The 21,273-nt window shown below is 39.6% G+C and overlaps 1 protein-coding gene across 4 annotated transcripts in view; it reads left to right on the plus strand.

Moving 5' to 3' along the window:
• Window positions 1–12,408, plus strand: part of LOC120306173 (phospholipid phosphatase 3-like) — a 30,977-nt gene extending 18,569 nt beyond the window's left edge. For 3 of the 4 annotated variants that reach the window (XM_039338883.1, XM_039338881.1, XM_039338880.1), the window contains 2 exons: window positions 105–281; window positions 10,822–12,408. In XM_039338883.1, the coding sequence (XP_039194817.1) occupies window positions 105–281; window positions 10,822–10,923 (279 nt within the window). In that variant the 3' untranslated portion in view covers window positions 10,924–12,408. Of the gene's footprint in view, window positions 1–104; window positions 282–9,384; window positions 9,470–10,821 lie in introns of all 4 variants that reach the window. The other variant, XM_039338882.1, reaches the window with a different exon arrangement.
• The last annotated feature ends 8,865 nt before the right edge of the window (window positions 12,409–21,273 follow it).

Consider the following 21,273-nt stretch of genomic DNA (forward strand, 5'->3'; position numbering starts at 1 on the left):
CATTGCTTCTGCCAGAGTGCAGATTTAAACAGATTGGGGGGGGGGGTGAAATTCTGTGGGGTTTCTGTTTGCTAAATATTCAGTTTCCACTGCTTGTTCCCCAGTTCTACCTGCAGGCCCGATTCACCTGGCAAGGAGCTCGATTGCTACGCCCGCTGGTCCAATTTGTATTACTGATGCTAGCCATATACACGGGACTGACTCGCGTCTCAGACTATCAGCACCATCCATCTGACGTGGTTGTGGGACTGTTGCAAGGAGCACTTGTAGCTTATTGGGTGGTAAGTTACAACCTGTGTTTGTCTGGGCCTCTTTTGCCTCTCTGGCTGCCTTTCAGAGAGTGAGAAGGAGATCAATACCTAACTTTTATACCTGGGAAAATCCTGGAAAAGATAATCAACCAGCAGATTTGCAAGCACCTAGAAAAGAGCAAATCTATTACTAGAAGCCAATAGGAGTATGGTAAAAACAGATTATACCAGACAAAATGTATTGCCTTCTTTGACAAAGTGACTGAATTAGTGGATCAGAGAAATAATGTGAAAACAGTTTACTTAGACTTCAGTAAGATATTTGGCAAAATAGAACACAACCTACTCCTTGGTAAGGTAGAAAAATGTGGGATAGATACCATCGCACCAGATGGACTTGCAAATGGTTGACCAATCACACTCAACATGTAGTCTTCAATGGTACTACATCGAAATGGAAGGAAGCATGCAATGGGGTACCTCAAACTTCTGTCGTAGGTCCAGTTCTCTTCAACATCTTCATAAATGATTTAGATGAGATGATAGAAGGGGAACTCATATAATTTGAAGACAACTTTGGAAGATAGACTCCAGATACAGAAAGACAGACTTGACAGACTTGAATATGAAGGACTGCTTTATACTGTAATAGTAGGACCACCCTGGGAATACTGTGTCGTCACCATGATATAAAAAATAAATTGAGACTGTAGAAAGAATGCAGAGAAGAAGAACAGAGATGATAAGGGGTCTAGAGACTAAACTGTATGATGAACAGTTGCAGGAACTAAGTATGTCTAGTCTAACAAAATAAGGATTAGAAGAAACATGATAGCAGTCTTCCAATATTTGAAGGGCTGTCATAGAGAGGAGGGGGATAATCTATTCTCCAAAGGATCTGAGGGCAGGAGAAGAAGTAATAGGTGGAAGGTTGTTAAAGAGAGATCCATCCTAAAACTAAGGAGAAATTTCCCAACAGCAAAAAGAATCACTAAGTGGAACAACGGCTTGCTTCCAGAGGTTGTAGGTGTTCCTCCATTGGAGGTTTTCAAGATGTTGGACAACCGTTTGCAATGGTGTAGAGCAGGGGTCCCCAACCTGTGGGCCGTGGCCCATTACTGAGCCGTGGCTTCTTAGCCACCGGGCTGTGTGAACGGCTGGCCAGTGCGCTTACTACCCCCACTCGTGTAGCACTGCTCCCAGCATCGTGTGGGTGCTTGCGCCCCCAGCTTCACCTGGGCACTAGCCCTGCCCTGAGTGTTGTGCGGGTGCTAGGCCTGCCTCCAGCATTGCAGGGGTACTAGCCCCCACCTCCAGTGTCTCGTAGGCGCTAGGCCCACCCTGAGCATTGCGCGGGCGCTAGGCCTGCTCCTAGCATCACACACACACTCATGCAACCCCCATTTGCATCACGCACGCACAGGGGGCCCCTTGCCTGCACCTTCCTTTCCCTCTGGGCCGCCAACCTAGAAACGTTGGGGACCTCCGGTATAGAGTCTCCTGTTGAAGTAGAGGGTTGGACTAGAAGACCTCCAGGGCCCCTTCCAACCCTGTTATTCTACGTTCTTTCTGTCATTCATGAGGAGAAAGATCTAAAATGAATTAAAATGTGTTATTTTGAAAGTCCTGTTTATTAGTACTTTTTTCTCTTATACTTCTCAGAATTCACCCTCCAGCATGAGTCTTTGGGGAGTTGATTTTCATTTGTGTGGTGGAGAAAAATCCAACTCTGAAAGGCTGGTTTACCTGTTCTTCCCTTAACATAAACTCTGGCCTTGTTTGCCCAACATAAACTCTGGCCTTGTTTGCCCTTGTTTAATGGAGGTGGGGGCTGCAGAGAAGCATGTTGTGCAAACAGTTATGTCTAATTAGCATTGGATTTAAGAGGTTTACTTTTTAAGCATCTTTAAGTCCTATGTCAGCTTTGACACCCAGACTGAGGGTTAGCCCTCTGATCTGGCTGCTGAAACTAAAGTTGTAGAATAGTCCCCCACCCCAAAAGGGATATCTGTAGGAATGGTGTATTAAGTTTCACATTCCCACAGTCAGATAGGAAAAAAAGGCAGGGAGTGACAGTCTTCCAGCCACTTTTGCAGCAACTGTGAGGATGGTGAAAATTGGTCATTCCTATTTGACTAAACATTGTTGACTGTGCCACTGGAAAAGAAGAGGTGACCAAGTTAGCCGTATTGGGCAGTAGGGAGCCTGTGTGGTGATGATGCTTAAGAACAACTTCCCTTAACTTCAACTGAGGTATTGCCAAAATAAAGCAGGAAATAAGGGCTTCCCTTTGGAAGCTAAAAGAGCAGGGTGGGTCAGGACAAGAAACCAGCAATGATGGGTTGGGTATAATGGAAGATGTAGCCCAGCTGATGTGAAAGTAGACAGATGGGGAAAGCTGCTCTCTAACCTCCATTGTTTTATGTTCTTATATGCAGAGACTGGCCTTATTTATTTTAATTCTATACTAAATTCTATAATGTTCTATACTATTTGATCAAAAATAAAGTGAATCTGTGCAGATTGCGCAAGTTAAGTAAGTGTTATAATTTCCTTTTTATTTTGCATGATCTATTTTTTTTTTTTAGGGAATCCAAGTGATATAGGATATTGGACTAAGATCAGAAACCCAGGATTAACTCTTTATTTGCCTATAAAGCTATTGGGGCCAATTGGTTTTTCTCATCCGGATTCCTCTTACATTGTTCTTGGAGGGATGCACTTGGTGGAGGAAAGGCAAATAAGAAAAACTTACCTGTAGTCGGGTGTACATCCACTGTAAAAATAAAGGAGACCAGCATGATAGTGATAATAAAAAACAATATTGAAAACGGTGATCCAATATATTAATGCCCTTATATAAATAAATGGTGCAACCACATCTAGAATATCTAGGAAGTTCAGAGGAGGGCAACTAAAATGATCAAGGGGGTGGAGCAATTTCCCTATGAACTAAGGTTGCAGTATTTGTGGTTTTTTAAATCTAAAAAGGAAGAGACTAGGAAGGGACATGATTGAGGTTTAAAAGATTATGCATGGTTTGGAAAAAGAGGACAAGACATTTCCCCATACTGGAACCCGAGGTTACCTAATTAAACTGAATCCTGAAAGATTTGGGGCAGACAAAGGCAGGGGGATTACATTACATGTATTTAAACTTTGGTATTCACTAGCACAAGATGTGGTGCTGACTACCAGTTTGACTAGCTTCAAAAAAAAAAAGGTTGGATCAGGAGCTTCCGATGGCGCTGCATTGCCAATGGCGGCTACTTTGTAGCCATCCGTCTGAGATAGCGTTAAAACTGCCGAGGACAGCTGACATCAGCTGTTCCACAGTTTGAAACTTCTTTCCTGGGCAAAAGGAAAGAGGTGAGTTTTTTTTACCCTGAATAGTGGTAGAGCCTCTGAAACCCTAAAGTTTTTTTTGGGGGGTGAAGGGTGAGCTCCCACGGAGTTCAGGGTATCTCCGCTTCTCAGATGCCTTTGTCTCTTGTTGTTTTTGGGACAAAGCAAGACGCCGCTCCCACATCCACAATTAAAGTAAACTGGTGAGTTGATTTAGAAGCGGACAGAGCTGATCAGTGGATTGTATTTTTATGTTTTATTTGGACTTTAACTCTAAAGAATTATATTTTTTTTCTATAGTGAGGGAAAGTAAAATGGCGATGAGAGGCTTTTCCCTTCTTTTTTAAGTGCACAGAAGGAAAGTGAAAGGAGTTTTGTTATTTTATTACTTTTTTATTCTTTTTTTTGTTATAATAGTTTCAGAACTTTTTGGGACTTTGGGTGTTTGTAAGAGGAGGAATATTTCTTCTTCTTACAGATAGAAAAGGGGTTTTTTTCTTTTTGTTTCCTAGTCTTTTGGATTTTTTTAAGAAGGAGGAAAACTTTTTAAAATGGCTTCGAAGCGTCAAGCGACCTCCGCTGTGCCTAAGGTGGCTTCTTCTCCGGCAATATTATCAGCGCAACAACCTAAATCCAGATCACCACCACCTTCTCCGTCTGTACCACCACTTACAGTAAAAGACCTTCAAGATGTCATGGGAAATGTTGTATGTCAAATTAAAGGAGAAATGAAGGAGCTTTTAGAAGAGAGAAATAACATCTTGAGGGAGGATATAGTATTGGCTTTAAAAGGACTTGCTTCTGTTGTTGAAAAGCTGGACTCTCGTATTGAGGATGTTGCAGACAAAGTGGATTCATTGGAGGATATGGTTGAAAATGTGGAAAAAATGGTGGAAACTTCACAGGATGAAATTGTTATGTCTCAGTATAGAGAGATGGAGTTCGCTTTAAGAATCAGGGGTTTGAGGGAAAATATGCAAGAAAATCTGAGAGAGGTGGTGGCAAATGATATTGCTGTGATTTTGGAGAGAGATCCAGAGGAGATACTCAGAGAAATTGAAAAAATATTTAGAGTCAATTCCTGGATTGCAAAGCAGAGAAACTTGCCAAGAGATGTGGTGATTTATTTTAGAAAAAGATCTTTACGCAATGAAATTATACAAGCATTTTACAATAAGAGATTCCAGATTGCTGCTCAGGATGTTATAATTTTAAAGGAGATTCCATCTAAAATTTTAAGAAGAAGAAAGGATTTTGCTTTTTTATCAGATGAACTTAAAAAGTGACAGATGCCATTTAGATGGGATATTCCAATTGGAATTGTGGTGAGTCACGCGGGGATATGTTATAGACTTAATACTGTCTCTAAGGCAAGAGAGTTTTATATTTCGGTCCTGGGAGCGCGCTCATCACCATCTATAATGTTTAAAGCTTTGGAAGTGAAGGAGGGAGAGCAATTGGTTGAAGATGCTGTATCAATGAAAGCTGGAAAATTACAGGCTGAGTTGTTACAGCAGTCTGAGATGAAAGAACAGAGAATGACCCGAGTAGCGCATAGACGAAAAGAAAAGGAGCAACAGAAGAAGGAAATTAAAGAAGGTACACAAGAATTTGCTTCTGAGCCTGTGGGAGGAGCAAGACCTAAGAGATCTTCGTTGGTTCAATCTTCGATGGTAGATCTTCAAGCAGTCTTCTCTAGGCTAATAGATGGAGGAGATGGCAAAGCTCCTGACCTGGAATGTTAATGGCCTTAATTCTCCACAGAAAAGGAAGAAAATATTTCATTATTTGAAGCAATATAATAATGACATTGTTTGTTTGCAGGAAACCCATATTATTTTAAAGGATCAAAAATATTTGATTAATGCTCGATTGGGTTCTCATTTTGTATCTCCTGCTTCTTGGAAAAAAGGGGGTGTTATTTATGTTAAGAAAAATTTATCAGCTGTATTAATAGATTCTGATCCTCAAGGGAGATATGTTATGATTGAAGTGGGAATGTATGGTAAGAAATTGCTTATAGTGGGTTTGTATGCTCCTAATCAACAACAAGAGCAGTTCTATAGGTTTTTACATCAAAAATTGATTTCATTGGATTATAGATCTGTTATTCTGATGGGGGATTGGAATGGAGTTTTGGATACACATAGAGATAAGAAAGGATTTTCTACTTCTTTTAAGCAAGTCAAACTACCTAAGGCTTTTTTTGACTTGAAAGAGGATTTGGAACTGAGAGATTTCTGGCGGGAACGTAATACGGAAGAGAGAGACTTCACTTTTTTTTCTGATAGACATCAATCGTTTTCAAGAATTGACTTTTTTCTGATTACAACGGATTTATATTTTAGGGTAAAAAATGTAAAGATTTTTCCAAGGACATTGACAGATCATAGTCCTGTATGGATGGAATTGGCTGCTGAGAAAGAGGAGAGAAGATCTTGGAGGTTGAATGAAAATTTATTTAGACAAGAGGCGAATGTTCAGAAACTTAAAGAGTATTTAAAGGAATATTTTACTTTAAATATGTATAAGGGAACCTCAATGGCAATGGTTTGGGATGCTAGTAAGGCTTATATGCGTGGGGTTCTGATTCAAATGAACGAGGCTTATAGGCAGAAACAGATGCAAAAGCGTAAGGAATTGGAAGATGAGATTAAAATAAAAGAAAAAGCATTAATTTTGACTCCTTTGGATAAGAATGTAAAGGCTTCTATAAATTTGCTTAAAACACAGTTTAATATGTTAATGGCTGATCAGGTTGTAACTAATCTACTTTATATGAAACATAATACATATTGTAATGCAAATAAGCCAGGAAGTGGTTGGCTTATCAATTAAGGAAGAAACAGAAGTTGAGAATTATAGATAAAATAAATTATAATGGAAAAGTGGTTTTTCAGAAAGAATTGATTAAAAAATCTTTTTTAGATTTTTATACAAAATTATATATGGGTAAGAAGGTACAGAGTTCAGATATAGATAAATATTTACAAGATGTTCACTTTCCTAAGTTATCAAATGATCAAAGAGATGAGATTAATGGATTTATTACTTCACAGGAAATTATTATGGCAATTAAACAATTAAAAGCTGGCAAAGCACCTGGTACCGATGGATTGACATCAATTTATTATAAGACTTTAAGTGATGAGATGATAGAGCCCTTAAAGGAACTTTTTAATAATATATTATTGGGTTTAGAGACTCCCCCATCTTGGGGAAGGGCTTTTATATCTCTGATTTCAAAAGAGGATCAAGATCTTACCTTACCAAAAAATTACAGACCCATATCTCTTTTGAATGTAGATTATAATTTTTTTTCAAAAATCTTAGCCAATAGACTTATGACTGTATTGAATCAAGTGATACATACTGATCAAACAGGTTTTATAACTGGGAGATATATGAAGAACAATGTTAGACAAATTATTAATTTAATAGAATATTTGGATAAAAACAATCAGATTTCTGCAAGATTGATTTTCTTAGATGCTGAGAAAGCCTTTGACCAGTTAAATTGGCAATTTATGTTAAGGTTGGTTGAAGAGATGAATTTTGGAGATAAAATTTTGCAAGCTCTTTGAGGTATTTACCAAAGACAATCGGCACAACTTATAATTAATGGAGGTTTATCTGAGGTTTTTCAAATTGGAAAGGGTACAAGACAGGGTTGTCCACTGTCTCCTTTGTTGTTTGTTTTAACGTTGGAAATTTTGTTGATTAAAATTCGTGAATCATCTAAAATAAAGGGAATAATGATTGATAAGAATGATTATAAATTAAGAGCTTTTGCAGATGATTTGGTTGTTACTTTGTCTCAACCAACTTATTCTGTATTGGAGTTGTTACAGTTGATAAATCAATTTGGACAAGTTTCCGGTTTTAAAGTCAATAATAATAAAACTAAAATACTACCTAAAAATATGACTAATTTGGATAAGGAGACGTTGGTTAAATTGACGGGCTTTGAAGTTGTAAAAAAGGTCAAATATTTGGGGGTTTATATAACTGCTTCTAATGTAAAATTGTATAAAAATAATTATGAAATGTTATGGTCTAAAATACAGAAGGATTTGAATGATTGGAAAAAATTGCAACTATCTTTGTTAGGGAGAATTGCTGCAGTTAAAATGGATGTTTTGCCAAAATTCCTTTTTTTGTTTCAAATGATACCTATTCTAAAGAAAGAGGCAAATTTAGAAGAATGGCAGAAGGGTATCAATAAATTCATTTGGGCGGGGGAAAAACCAAGAGTAAAGCTTAAAATTATACAAGATGTTCGAGAAAGAGGTGGACTCAAGGTGCCGAATCTGAAATTGTATTATGATGCGGTGGTTTTAACATTGATTAGTGACAGGATTAATTTAACAAATTTAAATATACTTTTTTTGGAGGGATGGGATTTATTATATGGATGGCATGCGTATTTAATTTATAATAAAAAGGTGGATACAGTTTTTAAGTCCCATATCTTAAGAATTTCTTTATTGCGTGTTTGGAAGGAATATTATAGATCAGATTCTAGAATACCGTTGTGGGGAATTCCAGAGCACGCAATAGAAGGGATAAGGAAAGGAGTGAAAATGGATAGTATTTCTTATAAACAATTGCTTAATTGGGATGGGAATAATTGGCAATTAAAATCTATGGACGAATTAGCGCAAGAAAATATTAATTATTCTTGGTTCCAGTGTAGGCAATTATTAGAAAGGTGGAGAATAGATCAAAAAGCGGGTTTTATTAGGGAGGATGTGAATTTGATGAAACAAATTAAAGATCAAAGTCGAACTCATATAAAAAGAGTTTATAGTGTTTTAGTGGAACTGGATTCAGAAACAGAATTAGTTAAAGATTGTATGGTTAAATGAGCCCAAAATTTTGATGAGCCGATTTTATTAGATACATGGGAGATAATCTGGGTGAGGAATGTCAAATTTACTCAGGCTCAAAATTTACAAGAAAATTTTTATAAAATGTTTTACAGGTGGCACCTTGATCCACAAAAGATGTCTCGTATGTATCCAAATGTGCAGCCTAAATGTTGGAGATGTGGTTGTTTGGATGCAACGTACTGTCATATTTGGTGGTCATGTAGAAATATAAAGGCTTTTTGGATTAAGATTTGGTAGAACATTCAGAAGATTTTTAATAGAAGGATAAAATTTATACCACAATTGTTTTTGTTAGGTATTATTTTTGATTGTGATGATAAAGAAATTATTTTAATGCTGAATTTAATTACAGCGGCAAGGTTGCTGATTGGGCAATATTGGAAGAAGGACTCTTTGCCTACTTTAGAAGAATGGTTTCTTAAAGTTTCCTATTTATCTGAAATGGCAAAAATTTCGGCTTATCTGAAAGACCAATCGCAAGAGAAATATATTTTGGTGTGGAAAAGATGGGTGAATTTTATACAGAATAAATATGAGATTAGAAAGTATTATTTAGCTTTTGAATAACCTATATTTAAGGGTAATGGTTAGAATCTCTGTTTTTATGTACTGGAGTTAAAGTATTTAAAATTTTGTTTTTTGGATGTATGTATAATTGCTTGATGTTCATTTAAGCTGTATGTTTTTTGTTGTTTTTAACCCTGTATTCAGCTCTGGGAAGGAGGGGGGAGGGTGAGGGGGGGAGGGGGGGAGTATTTTATTGTAAAACTTTGAAAATTTTCAAAAAAAAAAAAAGGTTGGATCAGTAAATGGGGATCAATGGCTATTAGGCTCCAAAGCTGTGGGGTTGCCTCTGAAGGCATTCTGCTGAGAGACTCTTGGGCATCTTTCTGCAGGTGGTCGGCTGCTGTGGGAAAAGGCTGCTGGCCGATCCAACAGGACACTGCTTGTGCTCTTACGTACACAAGTGTATTTGATCAAGTAAGCTTGAAATTGTTTCAAGTAAGGCTATTGTGTTTGGACTAAAAATATCTGGATGACCACAAAACTGCAGCAAAGATTTTCAGAGAATTCTAAGCTTGTCTTGCCATCTTAATAGTTTACAGCCCAGATATGCTAACTCCTAATTTGCAGTTGAACTGATTCTTCAACCCATTGCTGTTCCCTTGTTAGTTCTGCTCTCGTAGGAAAGCCCACAGACATGCTTCTGGTTTGCAGGGTTTGTCAACAGTTAGTCCTTATTTTGGATCAGCTAATAAATTCTTTTACGTAGTAAATACATAATTACATGCTGATTAGGCAACTATGAATTACAGCAAAGGCTCATCCGGTTTTGTATCCTGTTTCAAAGGTCAGACATCTGTCTGACGTTCCTAGACACTCACAAGCTCGGCTCAAAGGCCACTGACCTATGTTCCCATTTGCCCACCAACAGATTCTCAGTGTGCAGGTTCATTTGGCTATTATAGAAAATTGCTATTGATTGGTCTGCTATCGTCTTCTCTCACTTTTTGAGCTATCAATGCTAGTAGACATTGTGGCAGTGAATCTTTAGCTAATAACTATAGGGAAAAATAAGGTTCTTCTGCCTGTCCTATTTGTAGTACCCATAACATTATTTGAATATAATCTGCATGAGGTCTGCTCTAAACATTGTGAAAGAGGGACTGAATATTTAACCTATATCAGACATGTATCACTCGCTCTTTATCCGTTTTTTTTCATTCTTTCACTCGCCCCTTTTCATTACTCTTTTTCTGCTCTTTAAAATCCATAAGGATTCTGTTGCTGTGTTGTGGAGGAAATTGATGATGGCTAGTTGAGTTAGAAGGAACTGGTTTGGGAAGTGAGCAAAGACACAGGGCTTAGCACAACTGCCAGGAAACACACACCCTTGTAAATATTGTCTGTAGACAGCCTGGAGGAACTCATTCCATTTCCTACCCTGGTTGTGTGATTCCAGCCCCTCCCATCTGCTTCCAGTACAGCAAAGGGAGTACAAGGCTGAGATATACTGAAATTCAGAAAATTGTGAATGTTTTTAGGAAGACACAAATTGAAAGCAAATTTATGGAAATTTGAAATTCATAACATTTTGATCAGTGTCTTCTATTTCTGATATTAATAGCCTAGCCAGTAAATCAGAAACTGGGTATACTTAGTAGCCATACCAGAAAGTTGGAAGGGACCATTTTAGCCAAAATTTAAACTGTAGACTCAGTGCAATAATAGTGGAATTGGATGTTTCTGTTAACTGCGCTGACCTTTTTAGTAGTTACTGTTCTAAAGTGGTTGGCTCTCTTATGTCATTTTTCTCATCTTTTCCTTTGCAGGCATTCTATATTTCCAGCATGTTTCACTGCAAGCAGCAGCCTCATCCTGTACCGTCAAGCATCTTGGACAGTCCCAGCTCAGACCATCAGACGGATTGCTAGGAAAGACTCAAAGATAGGCAGAGACTACTTCTGTTTTGTTAGCTGCAGGACCTCAAACAACTGAACCATTAGCTGGGCATTCACTGCTGTACAAACTGCATTGGCACAGTGGCATGGTCACAGCCAGCTTGGGGCTCCTTGGAAGCATTTGATCACTGTTGTATCAATAGCCACCACTACATCAATTGCTAGCAGCACCAGGAGAAACAGCAAGTGGTGTGCTGAAGATCTCCCCTTCCTCTGAGTGTTAGGTAGGGCAGCCTGGTTTTCATTGAGATGGGAAAACATTAGACCACACATCTTCTTGAGCCTCTCTCCTGTTGAAAAACACCAATGTCCATGTCCTGTTGGGCTTTCCTTTAGAACACAAAATCCACTTTTTAAAAACCAGTATTATTTAGGAAGACGCACCCTTCCTCTTCACTGATATTGAGATGATCTCATCCCTGAAGTATTATTATGCAGTCAGATGATGATGCTTGGAGAAGGATAACAACTGTGGAATATTTAACACTTGCGGTTTTATTTCTACTGCATTGAAAGGCAATTGAAAGTATAGGTGGGAAGAAAGTACCTAACCTAACTAGGCATCTTCCAATTATGTTGGGATAACATCTGCCAGCTATGCAGCCAAATCTAAAAAAATTCAAGGTGTTACAGGCCTAACCTATCTTATGGGTGCTAGATTGCAGAAAACTGGTATAGAAAAAGTTACAAAAGACTTGATGAGACCTTTCTGTCTTCTGAACCTGATCTCTTCCACCCCTTATAATGTGAAAGATGTTTTTGTAATAAATGGTACTGACAATCACATAATTTAATGGTTGCAACTGGATAAAAGTTAGTTTGTAAACCTGAAGTAACCTTTTCTGAACTTCAGAGTATTCCTTTCAGCCAAGTGTGTGGAGTGCTAAAAATGAGCCAATCTCTTTTTGTTTAGTATTGATATATGTAGGATTTTGGTATCTGACACAGGATACATTCCTAACATATTTAGCTTTCATTGAAGATACCTTTATGCTTCTAAGGATATGTAATCTCTTTCCAGCTATGATTCTCTCTAATCACACTTTTCACTGAAAACAGCTGCAGTGCTGGCCAAAGAACTCGGGACTCAGAAGAGATTATGTATGAACAGAATCTTATTAGTTATTAGCAATTTCAGTGAAGCAAGCAGGAAAGATAGAAGAGAGAAGCATTTACAGATTCAGGGAATCTTTACACAAGGACTCACAAATTTAAGATCCAAATTTAGAAAAGTAGAAAGAAAGGATGGGTATTCACAACATTATCGAGCAATGATTGAGTATGTTCACTAATTGTTAGTAGACAGGTGGATGGCAGAGAAACCAAAAAAAACAATTGATAGAATTGAAAGACTTATCTGGTTCCATAACACTTCAACATTTTGTTGGTGTTAGCTATTTTGCTTAAGAGTAAGCAAAAAAGGGGGGACAATGTTTATATCCATTAAATTATTCTGGGTGGGTGCCTGTAGTTTGCTTTTGAACTCCACTTAAAACTGGGAGATTGTTACAACATACTGAAGTATGTTTACAAATACTTCTTTAGTTGCACTGTTAAACCTACTTGAAAGTAAAGATTACTTTTAGATGCAATGAATGCAGTCCAGGTATGACTGATTTGCTTCTGCTCATATGCATCATGAAAGGGAAATTGCATCACCAAACACTCAAAAGAATCCAGAGATTTCTTTAACAGCTGGCCTATTTATCTTTTGTGAATCCCTTTCTGGGAATCTCTGAAGCCACCAATTTTTGAACTCGGAGCCCTGAAGAGGGGAAGTGCACAGAAACTATGTTTTTTCATTAAAACAAATACCCCCAAATGACCTTGAAAAATCTTGGATCCCCAATATTTATCCTACCAAATCCCACCACAGTTGCTGCTTGTCTGCTTCTGTTTTTCAGAAAATAAACCCTAACCACCTACATACGTCTAATCAAAAATAAGCACCGATTCCAGTGGATTACTCAGAAAGGTCCTGTACGAGATTACCTTAAGCATGACTCCAGGCAGGCAAAATATTGGAACCATAAATTGTGGAGGGGAGCAGAGACTAGTTCAACCATTTTCTTTAGTGATTGTTCAAAGTTATGATGGCACTGAAAAAAGTGACTTGTGACTGTCTTCACACGTGGCAAGTGTCAGAGTGGTAATGTGATCACAATCCAGGTTCTTGACAACTAGTTCATATTTACAAAGGTTACAGCCTCCTAGGATCACATAATCGCCATTTGTGACTGTCCAAGCCAGCTTCCAGAAAGCAAGCTCAATAGAGAAGCAAGCAGGGAAGATCACAAACAGCTTTGCTTAATGATCACAGCAAAAAAAATATAATCAGGTGCAATTATGTGATGTCTTGCTTAATGATTGAATCGCTTAACAATTTTTCCATTTGTGGTCATAAGTTGAAGACTCCCTGTAATTTTTTTCTATGCAACCCTTTACCCGGAGGATAAAGGCTGAACACTGGACAAATGCATATTGATAAGGACTGTTCTTTGTTTACATGAAAGGGAGAGCTAGGAGAAGCTACTATGGAACTGCTGAATGATAGGACCTTGAATTAGCCTTGTGTTTCTGTGTACTTAGCTTAATTATTAATCAAGCCCTGAGTGAAAGCAAAGTCTGGAAGGAAGGTGGATTTAACAAGCAGCGATTCAAATGGAAGATGAAGAAAATACTAAATTGAATCATAGTTTGTGATGGGGAGCTATTAAAACAAATGCAGTCCAGCTGAGGGCAACTGGGCCCTGATTGCATGTCTGTTTCTTACTTAATAATCCAGCACAAAGGAAAAGGAGTGTCCAGTCACTGAGAGATTGTGGCCTATATCATTTGGACTGCAGATTGTGCTGTCCGAGTTGGAGACCACAGACTGTTGGGGAAAAAAATTTGGTGGTACGTGTAGTCAACATGTCACAAGATGCACTGCTATGGAACTTTGGGAAAAAAATGAAGTTAACAGTTCTTGTTTTTTCACTGATGTGTTTATTTTTTTATCATAGACTTTCTCATGCTTATCTTCTGGACAAAAATTGAATGAGAAACATTCTGAGATGAAAGTTTCAGCTTGGACATAAGCTATTTACTCCAAAATGTTTTCAAGCCTCAGAGCTTGATTTAAAATGATCTTATCCTAACCTAAAGGTAATTGGCTAGATGGGAAGTGATGTTTCTACCCTGAGATTTGAGAAGCTTTGTCGTTCCTGATCTATGGGCTTCTGAGCTTGAGAAGTAGCTGAATGAAACCAATGCCAGTTGTAAGACATAACAAATCCAGTGTCCAGAGGAGAAGGTGCTATGCTGGAAAAAGCTAACATGATAGGAAAGGCAGACTCAGGTTGGTTTTGGAGCTGATTTTATTGTGGTTTAGAAGAACAAATTCCCCAGATATCCTTGGAGAAGCCAGCCAGCATGGGGAATTCTGGGAGTTGAAGGCCACAGGGCTTAAAGTTGCCAAGGTTGGACACCCATGGTCTAGAATATTTTCACTGAGTGAAAACAGATCAGTTCAAAAATACAATTTCATATTGTTTTGGCTGGCAACTATAGAAACATACAGACCACTACAGTGGCAAAGATAGACACAATTACTTATAATTTACAGCACACCTGCTCATTACTTGGATGAGAATGAAATGAGGCTAATTATTCTCTGCCTGAAGCCAAAGTATGGTTAGAAATCCTTTGTAGCATACTGGGTTTTAGCAGCAATTGTACCTGGGTTTTTTTCCCACTGTGGCAGGATATTTAAATTTGTAGGGTAAGTTACCGTATATGCCGGCGTATTAGGCAACATGGCATATAAGACGACCCCCGTCTTTATAGCCGGGCCGCATTCCTAGAACGTCATCTTATACACCGGAAACTACCAGTATTTCCGGCGTATAAGATGACTCGGCGTATAAGACGACCCCCGTCTTTGGCGCCGATTTCAGCGCTCACGGAAGTCGTCTTATACGCCGGCATTTACGGTAATTATTTGGGGGGAGTTTTAATAAAAGATTATTACAATATTATGAGCTTCCTTGGGAAGGCAGAGCACAGATATGGGGATGCCTTTTTAAAGAATAATTTATTAACTTTTTTTACAGAACATACACATAAAAACTAAATCAGAAAGAAAGATGGAGAGATGCAAAAAGGTATATATACATATACATGTATACAGAAAACAAAAATATATACAAAGAACGTAATTCCTTTTTTGAAGATATAAGAAGTTCTTCCTACTGACTTCTGACTATCCTTGTCCATATGAAACTGCAACAAACATTTTCTTTTCAATTTGTCTGGTTCTACAGAACATATGGGCTACCCATGTTTCTACTGATGTGATGTTTTGCCTCATCCTGTCTCGGAGCCATCTTTGCCTGTCTCCTCTTTCCACAGGGTTTCAGTATCCTGTTTCCAAAGCTTGTCTCAGTTTTTCACATATCCCTTCTCTCCTAATCTAACCAACCCAACAATATGCAACCCTGATCAGTGAATGGGGAAGCCACCCTGTTGCACAATAGCGGACTTGCTGTCCTTTCGCCACAGATCATTAGCCAGAACCATAACAACAGGAGCTTTAAAAAACAACAAACGGATGGCAGCAAGTCAGTCAGGAATCTTTTAGAAGCAGTCACTGGTTTTGTTCACTTTTTTTTTTTTTACTGTAACTGACCTTCCCTCAGATAACTTGCCACCACAAAAGGTTCTCAGCTTTCTTTCAAACCTCAGGAAAATGCATGTGAGCAGTTTGTTTCCTTTTTATGAGACTGGGATGAGGATTTTTGTTACTCTGTGTGGCTTGGGGGGGAATCAGCTTGAAAAGTGATTCTTGCTGATGATTTATCAGCTCTTCTAGAGTCATAAAATCTCCCTCTCCCTCTCTCTCCCCCAAGATAGAGCTAGCTATCTAGCTAGCTGATAGACAGATAGAAATGATAACAGATTGGTTCAGAATGAAATGTTATACATTCTTGTGTTTCCATTCTTCCACCCTTCCCCAACCAAATGTCTTACAAATATGTTGAACCAAGTCAATAACCCTTTAGCCAGTCTGCTGGATGATTAAGAGAGTAGTCCAACATATGGAAGATATCAGACTCAGGAATCTTAATCTTTGCCTCTGCAATATACAAGTGTGGAAAACAACAATCAGCTGTTGTTTTCCACACTTGTATAATTTGGGCAAAGTGCCATTTCCATGACCTCTGTATATAACAGCCATTCAGATAATACCCACAGCAAGTCCTGGCAGAGCCTGAGCCAGCCCGTACTTCCCTCACAAGGGAATTGGATAGCATAACCAAGATGCCTTCCTTTGGCAGACCAACTCTCCCTCAACCCCCATTTGCCATTCTTCATCGCAATCTTCTTTTCTGAGAGAACTTTGGACTCCATTTAAGATCATGCTGAATGGTTCCTTTATCTATAGACTGAGGCTGTTGGGGGAGGGAGAGGCATGGGATCTCTGAGGCCAAAATGGGAGTGGAAATAGACCCAAGCTGGCACTGCCAAGTCCATCTGAGCTTTGAGCCTAGCTACTGTTTCACTATAGGGACAAACACTGCTGTTTGCTTTTGTTATAGTCGTTTACATAGGCTTTTTCATGGGCAAAGCACAGAGCCCAGCCAAGAAGCATCAGAAAGAACAGAGCTGCAGGGATTTGAAAAAAGGTTTTCCTATCAATGCTACTTCTTTTACCTTAAGTTAACAGTTATTAACTTTTTGTTTTTTGTCCTCTTGAAAAACCTAAGAAATCTCTGGAATCCTGGGTAGCAGCAAGGAAGAGTTCTGTTGGACTCCTTGCCTCTTTCATATAATATCTTTCCCAGTTTCTAAAATAAGGGACACAAGGTCTTGCCCTCTCCAGTTCATTTCCATTCGAAGAAAAGCAGATTTTCTCCCCCCCCCCCAAAAAAAGAACCCACTCAGTGCCTTGGTAATGCAAGTTTTTGGTGTCGCCTCAACTAGTCTCAGAGTCAACCTATCTGTCTAATGCAGTTGCAATACTATAAACTGAAACTGAGCCTGAAATGGAGATTATAAGGGGGAAAAAGAATTGGCTATAAAATCCGGAAGCTGCCTCAGGAAGCAAACTGGGAGTAGATTCAGGATGAGCACTGAAGCACACAATAGATGACGTGGAAGAGGAAATCTATAACGGATGAACGATGTAATAGCTTCAACTTTTGTTCTTGGAATTGGCAACACAAAAAGCAACTTGTCAGGAATTGCAGAAAAGCCGTTGAGAATTACAATTCTCAGACGTGGTGGAACAGCCTGTAAATCCTGGCTGGCATAGCTCTAATTTTTGGTTTTTCTGCCGAAAATGAGTGGGGCCTGCTGTCTAAAGGGCAACAGAGATCCTCTGTATAGTCTGTTGATGGCTACTGAGAGTCAATGGCAGGAAAGAAGCCAATGCCTTCAGATGTAGGGCCTTTACTGTCCAGGGAGTTGACATGCCCTCCAGCCATCCTTGAGTGGACCGAAAATGTCTGTCTCTGTTGCCTCTCTTTCAAGTCCTTGCAGTCCCTGCCTTCCCTTCAACAGATTTTACAGACTCCCATTCAAGTCTTCCTCTGGCAGTTGAGGGAGTGATTCTCTTCAGAGGATGGTTGGGGGGGAGGGGGAGAATGGTAGAGGAGGGAGTGCAAAATAATATCACCTTGAGCAAGGAAAGGTGGTATAAAATCTCACAAATAGCAGCAATGAAGAGGCATTGCCTTTGGGGGAGGGGCTGCTCTGGATCTCCAGCTCATTTTCTCCAGGAAGGAACTGGCAAGGTTTGGAAATTCCTAAGAATCCAGTTTGCTGGATTTGGCTGGTTTCAAGATGGGCCTCAGCCAAGAAGGACAGTGGAATCCAGAACAATGGCAGGCAGCTTGGGTTAAAGTTAGTTACTACTGGTCAGGTTTGGGTGTTTGTATCACATGCTAAACCCGTTCTTAAGCTTTCTGTGCAAATTTAGCTGATATGTATCTGACCTGGAATTTTGCTGGCAACCTTTTTCTTGCATATAGTGTGGTCCCATTTCCCTGAGCACAGACTGTATTTGACAGTGGTGCAGTTGACTTGCATTTCAAAACTCCTTATGCCTCCTCTTAAGCTGCATTTTGGAACTGTAGATTCAGTTCCAAAATGCAGTTCCAAAATGCAGTTCCAAAATGCACTTCACCCTTCCCTTCAGTTCAAATAAAGCTACCTGAAAAAAGAAAGATCTTGGGGAGATGTTTTTAAAGGGATTTTTTTTTCTTTTTTCTGGCAGCTATTTCTTTGCTCACCCTCCCAATCTGTGCTGGTGGTTCCATCCTAGCTTCACAAGGCAGGCTTCAAGTGATACTGCAGAACAACTAATCTTTTGTATTCCTGCTGAATCCTGATGTCTCCCTCACATTTCCTCCAGCTAAGAAGGCAGAAGGATGTGCCTTCCTAATCAGCCCCTGGAGATTTGCTGAGCTTTCCAATGCAGTCAAAAAGAAGAAAAAGCGACAAAGAAAAGGCTCAACTTCCTAACCTGGATGGAACTCAGTCTGTTTTCCCAGTTTCTTTTTTCACAAAAGGGCAGGGCAACGCACACTTAATCAATGGAACTCATTGCCAGTGGCTATTGTAGAAGAGGCAGTGGTGCCAGTAAACTTAGAAAGGCTTTACAAACAAAGCAACTGGTATGTGTGAAGAAAGGGGTTGGATTCCGTGCCTCCATGGTGTGAGATGGAAATTCAGTGGAATGGATATATCATAACTGAGCTGCAACAAATCCAGACAATTGCTAGATAGCTTTCCTGCCATCTAACAGTAACTATTGCAGTCAGATACAACAGGTCCAAAGCAGGTCTATGATTGTCATAAAGCCCTCTTCTAAATAATACTTAAGCCAAACCATAGACTAGTATTTCTTAAACTTTTTGCTCTCAGGATGCCTCCCCACTTTTAGAAATTATGTAGCAACCTCAAAGAGTTTTTGTTTGTATGAGTTAGATTTACTGTTATTTTGATGTTGTTCAGTCACTAAGTCATGTCTGATTCTTCATGACCCCCATGGACCATAGCACATCAGCCCCCGCCCCATCCTCCACTGTCTCCCAGACGTCTCATCCTCTGCCATGCCCATCTCCTTTGGGCTTCAATCTTTCCCAACATCATAGCCTCTTCCATTGAGTGCTCTCTTCTCATCATGTGGCCAAAATATTGGAGCTTCTGTTTCAGTATCCGTACTGATATTTACCACATTAAAAATTAAATTGATGCATCCCTAGTTGAATCATGTAAAATAACAATATTAAGTCTATTAGATATTAACAGATGTTTTTCATGATAAAAACCTATATATTTAGAACAAATAAAAATGAGAAGAATGTCATTGTTTTAAATTTTTGCAAATATCTTCAATATCTAGTAAAAGAAAAAAAATTCAGACTGGAGCAGATATTGGGCAACCCACAGGGGTCCTCAGGCCACACTTAAAAAAAACACGATTATAGAGGATCTCCTGCTTTATTTCTGGTAATTATATAGCCATAGATGCATGACTATGTGTCTACCTGAGAACTTGAAGGAGGGGAAGAAAAAAATGCAATATGTATTGAATAGGCAAATATTTAATTAAATGGCCAAGCAGCCAAAACAAAAGAGCTTTGTAGACCTGGTGCTTACCCAGCTGGGAGACTTTACAGATATGTGGATCTGCAACTGTCACAATTCCCAGACAATCCAAAAGTTGGGAGGTTGAAGAAGGTTGGCAGGGGAGTTTCACGCAAAAGAACTTGCAACTCTGCAGGCACCTCTTGCCCTAGAAAAGGGAGGATGCAACATGTGATTCCCAGAAATCGTATGGCTCAGTGCTGATGACAGTGTTGATTTCAGTGGTTGATCAGCAGGGAAGGGAGGATACTACATAACCATTTGGGATTTTACTGTAAACAAACCAAAGTGAAATGTCCCTGGTTCCTAACTCAAGGAAACTAGGGCTGTACCCATTTGAGGACAGCACTACCAATCCACTGTAGCCCTTAGACCAGTGATGGCGAACCTTTTAGAGACCGAGTGCCCCAAAACTGCCCTGCCCACCTGCCCCCAAACCTCCTGCTCTGCCCCTGCCCCGCCTGCCCGCAGGGCCATCCACACCTCCACAGATCGCCCAGGTGGCCCTGCAGCGCCATGGTGGCTACACCCTCCACCCACGCCCCACAGCATCACCTACGCGTGACTGGGCGTAAGAGTGGAGTCTTGTCCCCACTGCCTGGCTGCCATGTCCTTGGCTGCGCTGCTCCACGCGGGCTGTGTCGACTCTCCTCCAGGGGGGCTACTGGTGAGGAGGGAGCCACAGGGGGGAGGCAGGGCTGGGGCAACAGTGCACGTGCCCACGGAGAGGGCTCTGAGTGCCACCTCTGGCACGTGTGCCATAAGTTTGCCACCCCTGCTTTAGACTCTTTCCACACACAGTTTCTTTTAAATTGCTGTCTCTGGTTCTTACTACCTGCACTTAAATTGTGCTATAATTGGCTGCTTAAAGACTTGATGAAGGTTGGTGTTATAGCTGCATAATTAACAGGGAGACCACAGCTACCACTGTTCAACTCACAAGACTTGTTCAAATCAACATCTGTATTTCACTTCATTGTGCAAGACTCCTTAAGTGCTTCTATGCTTATGTAAGCGGAAAGATGAGGTATTTCTTTTATTATTATTATTATTATTATGGATGGTTGCACAGTCAGCCTTATTATTATCATCATCATCAACCCATAAAGTCTGCTCCTTCCAGGATCGCCCTTCCATTCATTTACCTCTCGGGCACAGAGAGCTGCTTGGGATATATCCCTGTGGAGACAGGGAAGACTCATATAACTGGGGGAGAAGCTGACACCTTGGGAAAAGATTCTTTGATACCAATAATGCAAGTTCTTTGGGATGATTGAGTAATCACCATTATCCCAGAGCAATTTTAAGAATTTTCCCATTCATGCTAAAGAGGCCTTCTGTGGGGGGGAGGGGAGGTAATCAGCTCTTGACCTTTCTAATTGGTTCTCATTTTTCCCACTGCAGAGGCAATGAATGAACATCCACCAGAAAATGTCAAACACAAAACAATGAAATTAAGGTTAGAGAAAGTCTGCAGTTTATGCTGCTTCAAAGTAAGTTGGTCAACCACCATTGTTCTGATTTTAGAGTATTTTTTTTCTTCTTCGGTTCCTCCCATTGTCATGTCTTCTCAAACAGGTCTGACAGGCTTTTGTAGCCCTTCAGAAATCTGAAAACCTATTTCTCTAACGATGATGTTGAGTGTATATTTAATCACAATATTCAAAAGGACTATCAAATAATTTTCAC

The sequence above is a fragment of the Crotalus tigris genome, unplaced genomic scaffold (genome assembly GCF_016545835.1).
Source record: "Crotalus tigris isolate CLP2741 ecotype Arizona unplaced genomic scaffold, ASM1654583v1 scf7180000017723.350638, whole genome shotgun sequence".
In the NCBI taxonomy this organism is placed as follows: Eukaryota; Metazoa; Chordata; class Lepidosauria; order Squamata; family Viperidae; genus Crotalus; species Crotalus tigris.